Here is a 14,529-nt window from a genome sequence, read left to right as displayed (position 1 = left end):
CCCCTTGGCCCAGAAGGTCCCTGCCGACTCCCAAGTACAAAGCAGGCTGGGGGTGGGGACTTTATTTCCAGCACAACATGACCATAATAAACGGGCATTTTCTGGCCCTCATTCATGGCAACCAACTGCAGCTGCCCATCAAACTCCTTAAAGTCCAAACAGTTGCTTCATGTGAGCCATTTCCATCACTAGGAAAGTTTAATAAGAATCCCCACCATTTCTGAGTGTTTCTTATGTGCTAGGTAATACATACACAATGCACATCACCCAACAACGCTCTAAGATGGGCATTATTACCCCTGATTTGATGGATGAACAATCAGAGGCTCAGAAAAGTTAAGTGGCTCACCCAGGTTACAGGGCCAAGAAGTGCATGAGCAGATGTTCAGACCTGCCTCTCTGCATGATGCAAAAGCCCATGCTCTCTCCATTTTTCTCTGGATACATTATAGGCATGCGCAATACAGTGAGGCATTGATGAGCATGAGCTTTAGAATCAGAGCTAGATCTGAATTCTTTGCTTCAGAACTTTCGTATCTTTGTGACCTTGGGAAAATTACTAGATTTTTCTATGCCTCAGTTTCCTAATTTATAAAATGGATATGATAGGAAAAGCTAGTGTCATCCCCATTAAGAGACAGTAAGACTGAGAAGCAAGGCACAGAGTCACTCACATTGATTTATATTTGCTTGTACTCAGAAATCTGAATTGAGTAGGATGAAAATGCCTGAAATTCAGACTTCACAGGAGAAGCCAGATTGGACGTGTCCCTGTAAAAATCAGAGATGATTTGAATAGGTTTAAATCAGTATTCAGGGAAGACACGCTAACTAGTCAAGGAAAATCAAGGCTGGCTCCCTGTTTGGGCACCTCCCACTAACGGGGACTTAGGCCTCTGTAGATCTCCCCCTCCGGTGACAGCTAAGCCTTGCAGCAGGGCTGCTGAGCAGAAGAAATGTGCTGCAACTTTTAAACTTAGACAAGTTCCATTTAAGACTCTGCCCAGCACCCAGAGAAACAAACAAAAGGAAATTTATTTCCTTAAAGCTTAGCACAAATGTCACCTTGGGAAGACTTCTCTGGCTCTGGGCCCTCCCAGGCAGAATCGGTCAGTCTCCTTTCTGCTCGACAACCGTGCTAGTCACCAAGAGCAAACCCTTGTGCGGACCGTACTGAAACACTTTTGTATCCCTCATTTGACCCTCACAGCACAGGTGCTATCAGTCTCCACATTTTGCAGATGAGGCATTTGATGCCCAGGGAGTTTAAGTACGTTGCCCAAAGGCCCATACTCAGCAAGCAGAGGAAGCAGGACTGGAAACCCATTGGGCTGAGTCCACCCTCTCTACAAAATGGGATGGCCTGTTTGAGAACACCCCACACAATGCCCAGCACATAACACATGCTCAGTATCAGGAGCTCAATTTAAATTTATATTGTGGGGCCTATTATAATGCACTGTAACATCTGTTATAACTCTAACTTGTAAATGGAGGGCCTATATCATCCTTATATCCTAGGGGTTTAGCATTGGCCGAACACAAGAGCAGGAATCAGTAAATAAGTAAATGTATTAATATTTACTCAACCAAAATATCTGCTGGTACAAAAGGCTCAGTGGTCCCTGCAGTTACTACACGGTTTCATGTTGCACATCATTTCCTCCATAGCTGTGCTGATTCTGCCCTGGGCTGTATCCCACTCTAATCTCTGCTCATCTCCCCACTCCTCCCCCACTCTCCCCTGTATTTTACTCATCTGGGAAAAATCCAAGGAGTCGTCGATCTGAGTTTAACAGAGTAATGACTTTTAAATAAAAATATGGTAGAAATGGGTACTTATCGGAATGGAATGCTTTCAGACTCATGCATTTAAAGAAGATATAAATTTTAGGGCAGGCACTAAATTTTAACTGCAATCTTGGAGAAAGCCTTTCCACTAATTCATGGAGAAAAATTAACAAAGTGAAAATTGCTTATCAGTGTTCTTTTGAAGTCATGATATGCAGCCTAATTCTATAGATCATCGGGACGCTCCCAGGGAGATGGATTTATATTGATTGAGAGAGAACTCAGCGGTCATGGAAAACAGACACCCCCCTTTGCAGAGAAGACACGGCTACCCATTAGGAACACACCAGGCTGGGTGCACTAGGCTTTGCCATCTTTGGGTCTGACTGATTTCACCCTTGAAGCTTGGGAACTCTGACCAGGGTGATGTCAAAGGCAGACTCAACCCTTTTCACACTTTTTAAGAATCTAGCCCTTGGAAAAAGATCCAACAAATGCAAGCAAGGCTACTGGAGGGAGGGATGGGTTTCTGCTGGACAGAGTAGGGGGCGGACAGGGAAGGGAGGAAGGAAGTGGAGATAGTGAACGAGCCAGCAGCTCACCCCCTGCGTGGGGTGGCCTTGCCTTTGTGCCCGCGGACTCACCCCCATGTGACAAGAAGATGTTCCACAGATGACAGCCAGCCGTGACGTTACTGGCTGTCCCTCACAGACGAGGCCGTGCCCTCTCACATCTGCCCCAATCACTCCTGTAGGGAAGGAAAACAAAACAAAATCCTCTTTAAAAAATAAAAAAAAAAAAAAAGAAGAAGAAGAAAGGAAAGCTAAATACAAACATCATTTTTTTTTTTTTAATAGCCAAACAACATGGAAGAAGAGTCCTATGAGTAGGCCAGTCTCAAATGGAAACCTAAAAAGCCTACTTGCCTGTCATGGGAAAACTAGAAAACCTGCTCTGTTTTTGCTTTATTCTGGTCAGTGTAAGGCATACAACATTGAAATAACAATAGCAACTATAATTATCACAGTAAAAGCAGCAGCTATCAATTATTTTGTAGCTCACTAAATACCAGGCACTGTGCTATTTACATGGATGGTCTCATTTTATAGTAACACTATCGAGGAGATATTATTAATGCCACAGATACCAGAGGAGAAACTAAGGTCTGCAGAGGTTAAGTGACTTGCCCGAGGCCACACTGCTAGCCAGGAGCACACCCGCATGGAATCTGGATTAACATAACACATCTCAATCTGAAAGATGGCAAAAGCGAAGGAACTACTCGATGACTGAATCTTTTTGGCATCTCTAGGTCAACGTCCTTACTACTACTTATTACGAAACTCCAAGTGTGGAGGACAGGGTGACTGAGAGCCGGTTCCTGTAAAAGCATGCCGCATAGCAGAGTTTCTCATTAATGGTAGAAACGCTGGCTTCTCCACACAGATTGTATTCCTCAATGCTTGCTAGGCAAGTTATGAAAGTGATGACAGAGCTAGGAAGACCATTTAGAACTTGGAATACCCAACAAGCACCTTCTATGCACAACATACCAGGTAGGATGTGGGAGCTGCAAACATGTGGAACTGTAACAGGAGGCGGCAGGTGGAAAGTGCTTGGGCAGGGCACAGAGACTGGGGCGCAGGAGAGAACTGCTCCTGCCGACCTCGCCAGCTCCAGTGCAATGGCCCTTCTGTGTTCCATCTCCCATATCTGATGCTCTCCCCACTTCAAGACCTTTGCATCTGCTCTTCCCTCTGCCTGGAATGCCGTTCCCCAACCTCTCTGCCAGGCCAACTCCTATTTATTCCTGACTCAAATCTTACTTCCTCAACAAGAGCTGTCAAATGTGCACTGGAACTTCCCTGGCACAAAAAATACTGGTAACTTTGCAACATCACATGTCATCTGCCTCCCCTTCTATGATAAAAGCTGCGAGGAGCTGACGCTATCTTACCCACAGGCTGAGCGGCTCAGAAGCTACCACAGTCGCTAGCTTGGGGCAGGAAGTGAGAGTAGAAATGCTTGGGAATGCAAGGGTAAGGAAGACAAATTCTAGCTCCCAGGGTGGTCACAGCCTGGTAGCAGGGAGAACCCTAAAAAATGGAGCATTTCAATGTAGGGGGATCAGTATAGGACAGGAGGAATCACAGGGGCCACACGGGCAGCTAACCGACCTGCAGGGGCTCAGGCAGGTTTCCTGATGTGTTCAGTCTATACCGAGTTCTGCAGGAGGTAGCCAGGTACACGGTAGAGTGGGAATGTCTCATTAGGCTGTGAATCCCCAGATATTGAAGGCACTGGCTGCTCAGCTGCAGGACTTTCTAGAACGTGGGAAAGGGGCCACAGCCAGGCTTCTTACAACGTTCTAGGCTTTTCCAACAGCTTTCTAGGATTTTCCATTGCTTTTTCCAAATTCTACTTTCTGGGGCACAGCAACTTGTGAACCTCTGCTATTGTTCAGAGGCCCAGCAGCAGGGGGAAGTCAGACTCTTCCAAACTTTCTATGTGGCTTATTGCAGCAGTCAGAGCCCAGCAACCAGGCAACAGAACCCTGAGACTTGAGTCTGCAAGAGTCCTTTGCCTCTGTGTTTTCAGATCAAGTCCCCTGCTCTGCTCAGTCCTGTGGGGCTGCCCCAGCGGACTGCAGTTCCCAGACTCCAAGTCAGCTAAGACGGGCCCTGCCAGGAGATCTGAGGGCTGGAGGCCACAGTGTATCTCCTCCTCCTCCCCACCCCAGAAAGCATCTCTGGCAGCGGCTGCTTCCTCTCTACAGCCTTGACTCTGCTGACAGGGCTGCCACAGCCCCAGCATTTGCTGGTGTCTACTGCTTCAGACTGTGGGGACACCACCTGTCTCCTTTGTCCCTGCAGCTAGGGGTGGTAGCAGCTTCCGTTTTGTCCATCTCCGGCTTGCTTCACAGGGAACGTAGCCAGCTCCTCCAGCACCTGGGTCTCCATTTCTGTGTGTTGAAGTCTCTCATTTTTAAATACCTAGAGAGGTTTATGTTTTGCTGGGTGCCCCTGAGTGGTATCGCTCCCCATTCAGGGCACAAAGGCTTCTGTACAGGAATAAACCCTAGATGTGAGCTAATTTTAACTGAGCTCTTCTTGCGTGCTCTCTCTCTTATATATACATGTCTCATTAATGTTTTTTAAAACAATCTAATGTGATTAGTTTTATTATTATCCCCATTTTATAGGTAAGGAAACCGAAGCTTAGAAGTGAGTAGTAACTTTAACAGGGTCACACAGCTCACAAGGAGCAGGCCTGTGATTCAGACTTGGACAATCTGATTGCAAAGTGCTGGTTCTTAACCTCTGAGACTCACAGGTTTTTCTCTAAGATGAAAACCCATGAGCCAGGCAGTCAATGTTTACTTATCTGTATATCTCGAAGTACTGGGTCTTAAATATGCTATTCTTAAATTCTGCTATTCTTGACAGCAAAGGGGTTGGCTACTGCTGCTCCACAGTCTTACAAATAAATTCAAGAAATTCTTGAGAATGACCCATATCTATTGGTTCCTCACATGTGAAGTACAAGAAAAGTTCATCTTACAGGGTGATTTAATCCTGAAAGAGGCTTTAAAACAGGGAAAAAATAAATTTGTAGGAAATGTTTCTTCATTTCTTCTCTGGTTGGCAGATTCACTGTTGATAATATCTAGGCTTAGAACCTGAGAATTAGTGTGTTATAATGAGAAAACAATGGAATTGGGAGACCGAAGGACCTGCTATAAAATGAGAAAAATGACACCACCATGTAATCACTCTGATATGGAGGAAATGTTTAAAAACAGGTGTTTGATAAATGGTAGCTCTGTCACCACCATCATTGTCACCGTCACCATCATTACCATCCTCTGAATTCAAGAGACAACTGTATTCTTTCTTCCTTTCCAGCAAACATTTAGACATCTAAGATAGGATGGGTATAATGCTAAGGTCTTTAAATATCCGTTCATTTCATCTTTACAACATCCATAAAAGGTAAATATTCTTTCTTCCCTTCAATACACAAGGAAACAAAGGATCAATGTTCAGGTAACTTGCTCAAGGCCACAGAGATTTAAGAAGCAGTGCCAGGATGCGACCTTGTTCTGTCTGACTCCCAAAGCCCATGTTCTTTCTATATCCCCCCACTTTATGATATGATAACTGTCCTATATAAAGAAAACATACTTGGAAGTGTCAGTTCACTACGAAATGTAGTGAGAGTCATGGGATAAGAGTTAGAAAATCTGAGTTTTAGTTTTAGCCTTGACTCTGCCATAAATGACCTAAAAGTTTGAACTAGTTCCCTCATCTCCACGATGAGAGAAATGGATTGCAAATGGAGGTCCTTCCTTAGCCGTTCTCCATATAAAATACACACAGTGCTTCTTCTAAAATACCAGGTATGGGGCCGGGTGCGGTGGCTCACGCCTGTAATCCTGGCACTCTGGGAGGCCGAGGCGGGCGGATTGCTCGAGGTCAGGAGTTTGAAATCAGCCTGAGCAAGAGCGAGACCCTGTCTCTACTATAAATAGAAAGAAATTAATTGGCCAACTAATATATATAGAAAAAATTAGCCGGGCATGGTGGCGCATGCCTGTAGTCCCAGCTACTCGGGAGGCTGAGGCAGTAGGATTGCTTGAGCCCAGGAGTTTGAGGTTGCTGTGAGCTAGGCTGACGCCACAGCACTCACTCTAGCCTGGGCAACAAAGGGAGACTCTGTCTCAAAAAAATAAATAAATAAATAAAATACCAGGCAAGGTGCCTCTTTGCCTGGAAACTTGAGGGCTAAAAAAGGCCCTCCCAAGGTTCTTAGGTGCTGAGGAGACTTCGGTAACCCCCCGCCAGGCTTGCACAGCACCGGTCTTGCCCAGTTTCCCCTCAAGAGAGGTTTGCTGCATTCTGCCTAACGTCCACCTGATGAACAGCAGCGCACAGCTGATGCTTTCTGTGAGACCACATGAGAGCGGGCCTCTCTCATTTTTCCTTTGGCCACCCACAGATTTGATGGGCTGCCCTGAGGAAAAAGGCCCAAAAACCAAGAGGGGAAAGCAAGAAAAGGTGGGAGGAGCTTAGTCCTTTCTGAAGAAACACATTTCACAATCTGTAGAGGAGTTGCAGACTGCACATGCACATCGGGAAACAATTCACAAGACGAGACTTGGACAAGTACAGCCCTCAATACTGCCGGGGCCCCTCACATGACTACAAAAGTGTCAGTTTATTCTGAAATCCTCAGAATGCTTAAGGGGCAAAATTAGCAGCTGAAGAAACAGATGCCAAAAAAAAAAAAAAAAATAGTGACATAGTCAAATATGCTTTCCCTGCAACTTGCACAATGCCCAGCTGAGGGTAGTTGCTCAATAAATTTTTGTTGAATGAAAAGACAAATAGCAGAAAAACAAGCTTACTGACTCAATGAATCACTTCTGGGCCTCTATTTAATACTCCCACCCCTCAACATACACATATAGTTCACATCAAGCAGTATGTTTAAAAACAAAATTAAAAAAGGGAAATTTAAAACACCACGAACATCTCTTTTAATTACTCTACGAGCTGTCTCCTTTCTTCTCCCCCATCCGTCCTGACAACCATCCTTCCAACCAAGCATTTATTGAGTACCTATTATATTTATATAAAAGAAAAAGGAGACTTTGCAAATGTTATGATTAAGAGAATGGTATCCTGTAATTTATCAAGTTACAGCTGTTTTGAAAACTTTAAAGGGTTATATAGAAGAAAAACATCCCAAGTTTGAGCATTTGTGTTATAATTATGTCCCACTTTATGGCTATATAAAGTACTTTATAGCTTGGAAAAGTATCCTCAAAAACTGTGCCCTTCATTTAGTCTCTAGAACATGCCATGATATGTGAACTTTATCTCTAGTTCACAGTTGAAGAAACTGAATTTCAGAGAGGTAAAGCAATGTAGTCATGTTTATTTATCTACTTAGAGGAAGAAATCGGGCTCAAACTAGGATTTCCCATCTCCTAATCTGATGTGTTGGCACACTGAAAAGGATTCTCTTGAAATAACCACCTCAGACACGTTCTCTGAAGGTGGGGGTGAGGGGGGTAAGAAGGGTTTTGAACATTACTTAAGACTGTATCATCTTGAGACTCTTGATTCTGAATCTGAAGGAAAAAACAGCATCAAATGAGTCACCTGACAAAGCTGGCTGAGCGGTGTGAGGGCTGCCCAGGGAGGAGGCTCTCTAGAGATGACCAGCCTTGGGTATGCAAAGCCTGTGCCAACTGCAAGCTCCTGGACGGGCAGGAATCACATCAAAGACCTATTGTCTGCAGAAGACCTAACACTAGTCTACACACAAGCAGACACGGAATTCTATTATTTTCACTAATATCCACTCATGTTATATCGAACATAAATATATTGGGTTATCACTATAGTGCAGTGCTTAAAAATAAGGACTCATTCATTGTGTGACTCTGGTTAAGTTTCTGATCTTCTTTATGCCTCGATTTCTACATCTGTACAGTTTGAAAAACAGTATCTTCCTCATAGGATTACCAAAAGAATTAGATATGTCAATATATGTAAAGTGCTTAGACCACTGTTGTCCAATAAAAGAACAGTCTGTGATGATGGGAATGCTCTATATTCACACTGTCCAATACAGTGGACACCAGCCTCATGTGGCAACTGAGCACTGGAAATGTGGCTACTACAACAGAGGACTGAATTTTCCATTTAACTCAGTTTTAATTAATTTAAATAAGCTAGTGGATACTATATTGCATGTAGTTAGAACATGCCTAACACCATATGAACTGTTGCTGTTTTTATTATTTTTGTTATTGCTATTGCTGTTATTATTATTTTATCTATTTCTTCAGACTTAAGCTTACTTACATCCCCTTGATCTCTTAGGCGCTCAGTTTCCATATTTGAAAAAATTGGATGATACTTACCTACAAAATTGCTGTGGGGATTGAGATGTAGGTAGAACACAGCAGTACTCAATAAATGGGAGCTATATGATCAAGGACCTACAAAGGTATCTGGCACGAGCAGGACTCCATGTGAGGCCTTTTCCATTTATTCCTGAATGTGCCTTGCTGGTCCATGCCCCTGAGCATCTGCTCACGCTGCTCCCTCTGCCTGGGGAACACGGACTCCATTCTGAACACACAGCTGTAGAATAGACACATCAGAAGTCCTTCCTGACCATGTCTCCCCATTCCCCAAGCAGCCCAGCCCTGCACAACCAGCCAGGCCCCCTTCCTTTGTCCCCTACTTCTGACACTGTACAGATTCTATTGTAGTATCAGACATTTATGTGTTTTCATAGACTAGAGAAACCACTCTCTCTACTAGACTATGAGCAAACAGAGGCCAGGGCAAGTCTCCACACTGCAGTGGCTCACTAATTTTTGTTGTTGTTTTTGAACGAATGAATGGATGTGTGTGGCACAAGACATATGCTAGTAGATAAAGCATAGGACATTTTCTAGATGACAGCAGCACATTTAATCGTGGACAAATGCTCTGTGTCTTAAATGAGAAGAAAGGTGAAAATTACTGGAGAGTTTTGAGCGACAGCTCCTGGGTAATAACAAAATTACTGGAGCTTTCCAACATGCCTTGTCCAAAATCACTGGTAAAGACTAAATGTTCCAAGAGATGGCTTTGTGCTTGACAACTGTGCAAATGTTATCATATTTGAGTCGCGCAATGATTTTGTGAGGTAGTTATTATCACACTGTTTTGCAAATAGGGAAAATGAGACTAAAGCTCTTCCACCAGCTTGTCCCAGGTCCCACACTGCTGAGGTGGCGTGGGATGTGTCACACCCAGACCTACCTGCCTCTGACTTTACCCTGCCCTACATCACCTCATGGAGCCTGCAGATACCACGTCTCTTCTTTTCAACCGCTTTCAAGAATTCTATGTATTCCCTATGTACTTGGCATAGCTAACTCAGATCTCTCTCAGGATTTCATGTCCTGATGCCACTAAAGCAAGTCCGAAGGGGTAACCTCAAGCTTAACAAATGAAGGGGAGCAAAACAGCTGAAAAGAGAGTTCTTTAATCTTAGTGTTTGATGAAGCATTGCCTTGACTTTGAAAAAATGTGGTCTAGAATTCACCCAATGTAAACCCCAAAGTAGGTTTACCTTTAAAAAAAAATCCTGTATTTTAAGTTGACAAAAAAATGTTATATAGCTGCACACTTTTTCATTTGCTGCTCCACTCTCCCAACCTACACAGAACCAGAAAGATATTAGGGAAGGTCTCTGCCTGAATGAGCTGTATTTTGTAAACAGACATTTACTAGATATCTGAACTAGCTAAGGCATAATGGTTTAGAGCAAGGGCTTCACAATGAGACTGCCTGATTTCAAGTCCAGCAAGTTGGCCAAATCACTTAACTGTCCTGTGCCTCAGTTTCCTGATCTATAAAATTAGGACCTTGATAGCAGCTTAGAGGGCTGTTGTGAAGATTAATGAGTAGAATAATGCCAGGGATGAGTTTACTTAACATGTTTTCACCATAATTCTTGTTGCTACTGACAACTTTCAGTGTTAACAGCGAGGCTTGGCATGACAGTTCACTCGCCTTCAGCATGGTGTGTGCTTTGCCAGAGTTATCTGGGTCTACTGAGATTGACTGGGACATCTGTTTTCTGTCCTAGAGTGTACAACTGATGACAGAATAACGGGGAGACCAGGGGAATAAGGAAAGTGAGGTACTGCGTAGCAGGCATAATCCAGGCTAACATTTTAAATATTACTGAGCATAAAACCCAAAGCTGTATATCCTCCAAAGCCACAATTACACGTAGCACCATTTGCACTGCAACTCACCTCACGATGGCATTCATCACGTCTGCATGTGTGCCACACTCTCCCATGACTTGCACCCACCAGAAACCAATACGAGCGACCGGGGGGAGCGGCAGAGAACAACGGACAGACTCTCAGGTAATTGGGTCTCACTCCTCTGTTCCTCCTGTCTACCCAGAAAGATCAAATCTCAAAGGTATGCTAATATGTAATAGCTTAGAAATCTGAGACTTACAGAATACTAGCAAAATCCACAGTGAAGACAAAGCAAAAACCTGATTTCAGAAATTCCTTCCTTCCTAACCTCAACACAGCCTCTATATTACTTGAACACTGTCATCTATGACTTCATAAAAAGACAATTTTTCCCCCACAGACATTAGGCATGGTAAAGTGTCTGGTCGAAACCCAATCCAAACAGGCAAGATAACGCACAAAAATTACTTTGTAAAAAAAAAAAAAAAAATTAAGAAAATGGGCCAAAGTACCAAAAAATGTATCTTATGGAATAAGTTCTTAAATAGATCTAAAACTGTGACTCTAAGTTATGCAGTTGCCTTCTGATATTTTATAAATTAACTGAGTAATTCGGCAGCTATTTGCTGATTCCCAAATATAAGCTAGGGACTATGTCAGGTGCTAGAAATTGGAAGATCAAAGTTGTTTCCTTTTGTTCTATAAGATCCCAGTCTAGTAGGGGTGAGAAGACATACAGGCAGACATGTATAAGATAGTACGAACAAGAGACTCAGATCTGACTAAGTCTAATGGAAGCATGTGGCCCCAACCTGTCCTGAATGGTCAGGGGCTCCTGAGACAAGTGGGGCAGAAGTGGGGCAGCCACCAGGGAAGGGGCATGGAAGGACAGGCATTTCAGGTACCCTTGAGACAAAAGAGACAGTGACACAAATGCACAGGAGAGAGAAATAGCCAGATGATGCAAAGTTGCTGGGCTCCATCAACTGAAGGAGATGAAACTTTGATTTCTGAAGAACTTGGTTGGCATAAAGCTCTGGGTCTGAAGTCAGACAGATCTGTATTTGATTCCTAGTGCTACCAGCAGTTTGCTCTGCAACCTTTGATAAGCTAACTTGCTTTTTCCAGACTCAGGTTTCTTAGTTGTAAAGTGAGAATAATGCCATCTGCTTTATAGGGTCATTATTCCTGGTATTAGCACTTAATGGGGTTCAGGACATGCTACCCCCAAATATGGCATGTTTGCATATTGACTATTTTAAGCTGAAGATATTTGAGAAAACTACAGAAGCAGGAAGGCCCTCTCACCTTCCCTCCACCACTCTCCCCCAAGGCAGGTCATTAAACCTAAAAAAAACCTTTCCCTAAAGCAGGTCATAAGACCCTCAGCCCTCCATGAATTCCAAGGAAAGGAACATTCTTATCTCTGAAGATGAAGGGCGTAGCCATGAATCGGAACGAACAGGTCTTGCTACATGTTCCCTAGTTTATAACCATTAGATCATGCCCTTTTTGCCCTATCATATTTCTCTGCATCTGTCCACTCTTCATCAAACTTAACAAAAAATTCTTCCAGGTTTATCTATTTATTCAGGTCTTCGATTACTTATGAAGTTTCCCGTGTCACATAAAACATATTAAATAGGTTTGTATGCTTTTCTCTTGTTAATGAATCTTTTGTTAAAAGAGCCTCAGCTAAAAAGAACCTAAGATGGGTAGAGGAAAAGATATTTCTCCTGCCCTGTACTTTATTAAGCCCAATGTCCCAGGAAGCCCCCTCAGCCCTGGGCAAACCGGAACAGCTGTTCCCCCTCTGCATAAGGCAACTGCCCAATAAATGTTAGGGTCCACTTTCTTCTGAGGGAAAAGAAAACTCAGTTTTCTTCAGTAACTTCCTCTTGCTCCTAGACTAATGGTCTCATTTATAAAATTATCTATCTGAGGGTTCCTTGAAGGTGGAGAAAGGAATCAGCAGCCAGGACAATCCCCACAAAGACACGGAAGGAACCAGTGAGATGCTTCAGGAAAACACTAGGAGGGAGATGGGAAGCGACAGGACAGGGTCTTCATGACATTTGAACTAAGGGAAGAGGTCGGAAATCTCAGAAACAAAGATCTTCATTAGCAGGCTAGCTCTCCTCTGACCCCAACCTCTGATGCCAAGCTCAGCACCTCCTCCCTTGGTATGAGTTTCGGTGCCATCGAAAACTTCCAGAGGTTTTGCTGGGGTTAGTTGAACATTGACAGATTCTTCAAAGCTTGGAATTCACTCTGAGAGCCAAAACCAGGCCAAGTTTCCATAAGGCTAGGATTTCCCCTGGGGAGGGTCACGGGGCTCTAACCACACCTAGACCGTTTCAGCCAGCCTTGCTTCAGACAATAAGGAGACCAAAATAAAAGCTGGATCCTGATTCTACTCCCTCCTCTGCCACTGCCATTCTCGGGAGACTGGGGGTGGGAGTGTAAGGTGACTCCCACCAGCGGATAAGAGTCAGGCCAGAGAGCTCAGAGAATTAAGCGATATGCAGAGCAGCTGGAGGGAAAATCCAAAACAAAACAAAACAAAATCCTGCGCAAGATAAAGGGCCCGGGGTTGTAACACAATGAATGACATGTGGCTGAAATGGCTTCAAAGAGAGGAACAGCTTAGGTAAACAAATGGCGTGGATGATGAGGGCAAAAATGAACTACAGAAAACCCCACGAGGAATACACTGGCATTTTTCAAACCCTGCAGTTGAAATGACATCTCTGCTTCAGCAGGGATGGAGATTCAGGCCTCCCCTCTGCCTCCGCACCTGCCCTTGACACGTGCCCACCTCCTTGGGACGGCAGCCTCAGCCAGGCTCTGCTCTCTTCTCTGCACTCGTCCTGGGAACGGGTGCCTGCCAGCAAGGGCACTGGCTTTGAGCGAGACATTGTCACATACCACCACCTACTCCCGTGACCTCGAGCAAATGAGCTGAGTTCCAGGAGCATCTGAAGTCTCATCTGTAAAAGGGAGACTATGACTTGAAACTAAAAGTGTAGAAATACTTGTGTTGAAAGAACAGTGCTATCGCACATTCAGCCCTGATGAATATTCCCTCCCTTCTCTGTCCAGTAGGATTCAATAAACATGTACTGAGAACGACACCACATTAAGCACTGTGCTTGGCACTGCAGGGGAAATAATACCTGCAAAACATAATTGCTGTCCTCAAACAGCTTACAATCTCCTGGGGAGCCAGGGACATGGCAGAGGCAGACTAATAAGGGCTTCAACAGAAGCACAAACAAGTATTCCAGCAGGAGGAAGTAATTCCCACCATGTGGGCCCAAGAAGGCTTCTTTTTTTTTTTTTTTTTTTTGAGACAAGAGTCTCACTTTTTGCCTGGGCTAGTGTGCGGTGACATCAGACTAGCTCACAGCAACCTCAAACTCCTGGGCTCAAGCAATCCTTCTGCCTCAGCCTCCTAAGTAGCTGGAACTATAAGCATGTGCCACCATGCCTAGCTAATTTTTTCTATATATTTTTAGTTGGCCAATTAATTTCTTTCTATTTTCAATAGAGATGGGGTCTCGTTCTTGCTCAGGCTGGTCTCGAACTCCTGAGCTCAAACGATCCTCCCGCCTTGGCCTCCCAGAGTGCTGGGATTACAGGCATGAGCCACCACGCCTGGCCTCAAGAAGGCTTCTTTACTGAGGTCTTCTTGCCTCTAACCTTAAGATCAGAGGGCTCTTAGTCACCCTGCTGTGTGGCCAATGACTCCCAGTCCTGCCACAAAAATACCCCAGCTCTTCTTACCATCATCATCATTATTGTCATCATCATCATTATCAGAGCTAATCCTTGAGTAATATTTACCTGTGCCAGATACTATTCCAAGTGTTTTAGGTAAATTAACTTATTTAATTCTCACAACTGCTATTATGATGCCCATTTTGGAGATGAAAAATTTGGACCCAGCATAT

At 44.0% G+C, this 14,529-nt stretch overlaps 1 protein-coding gene across 8 annotated transcripts in view; it reads right to left on the bottom strand.

Annotated features, from left to right (window-relative positions):
* FGGY (FGGY carbohydrate kinase domain containing) overlaps positions 1–14,529 on the bottom strand; it is a 384,511-nt gene that overhangs the window by 169,613 nt on the left and 200,369 nt on the right. For all 8 annotated transcript variants that reach the window (XM_012785132.3, XM_075998776.1, XM_075998778.1 and 5 more), the window contains one exon: positions 2,436–2,539. In XM_012785132.3, the coding sequence (XP_012640586.2) occupies positions 2,436–2,539 (104 nt within the window). The remainder of the gene's footprint in view (positions 1–2,435; positions 2,540–14,529) is intronic.

Source organism: Microcebus murinus, chromosome 2 (genome assembly GCF_040939455.1).
Source record: "Microcebus murinus isolate Inina chromosome 2, M.murinus_Inina_mat1.0, whole genome shotgun sequence".
In the NCBI taxonomy this organism is placed as follows: Eukaryota; Metazoa; Chordata; class Mammalia; order Primates; family Cheirogaleidae; genus Microcebus; species Microcebus murinus.
Note: the sequence above shows the minus strand (reverse complement) of the source record. Positions and strands in the feature narration are given on the sequence as shown.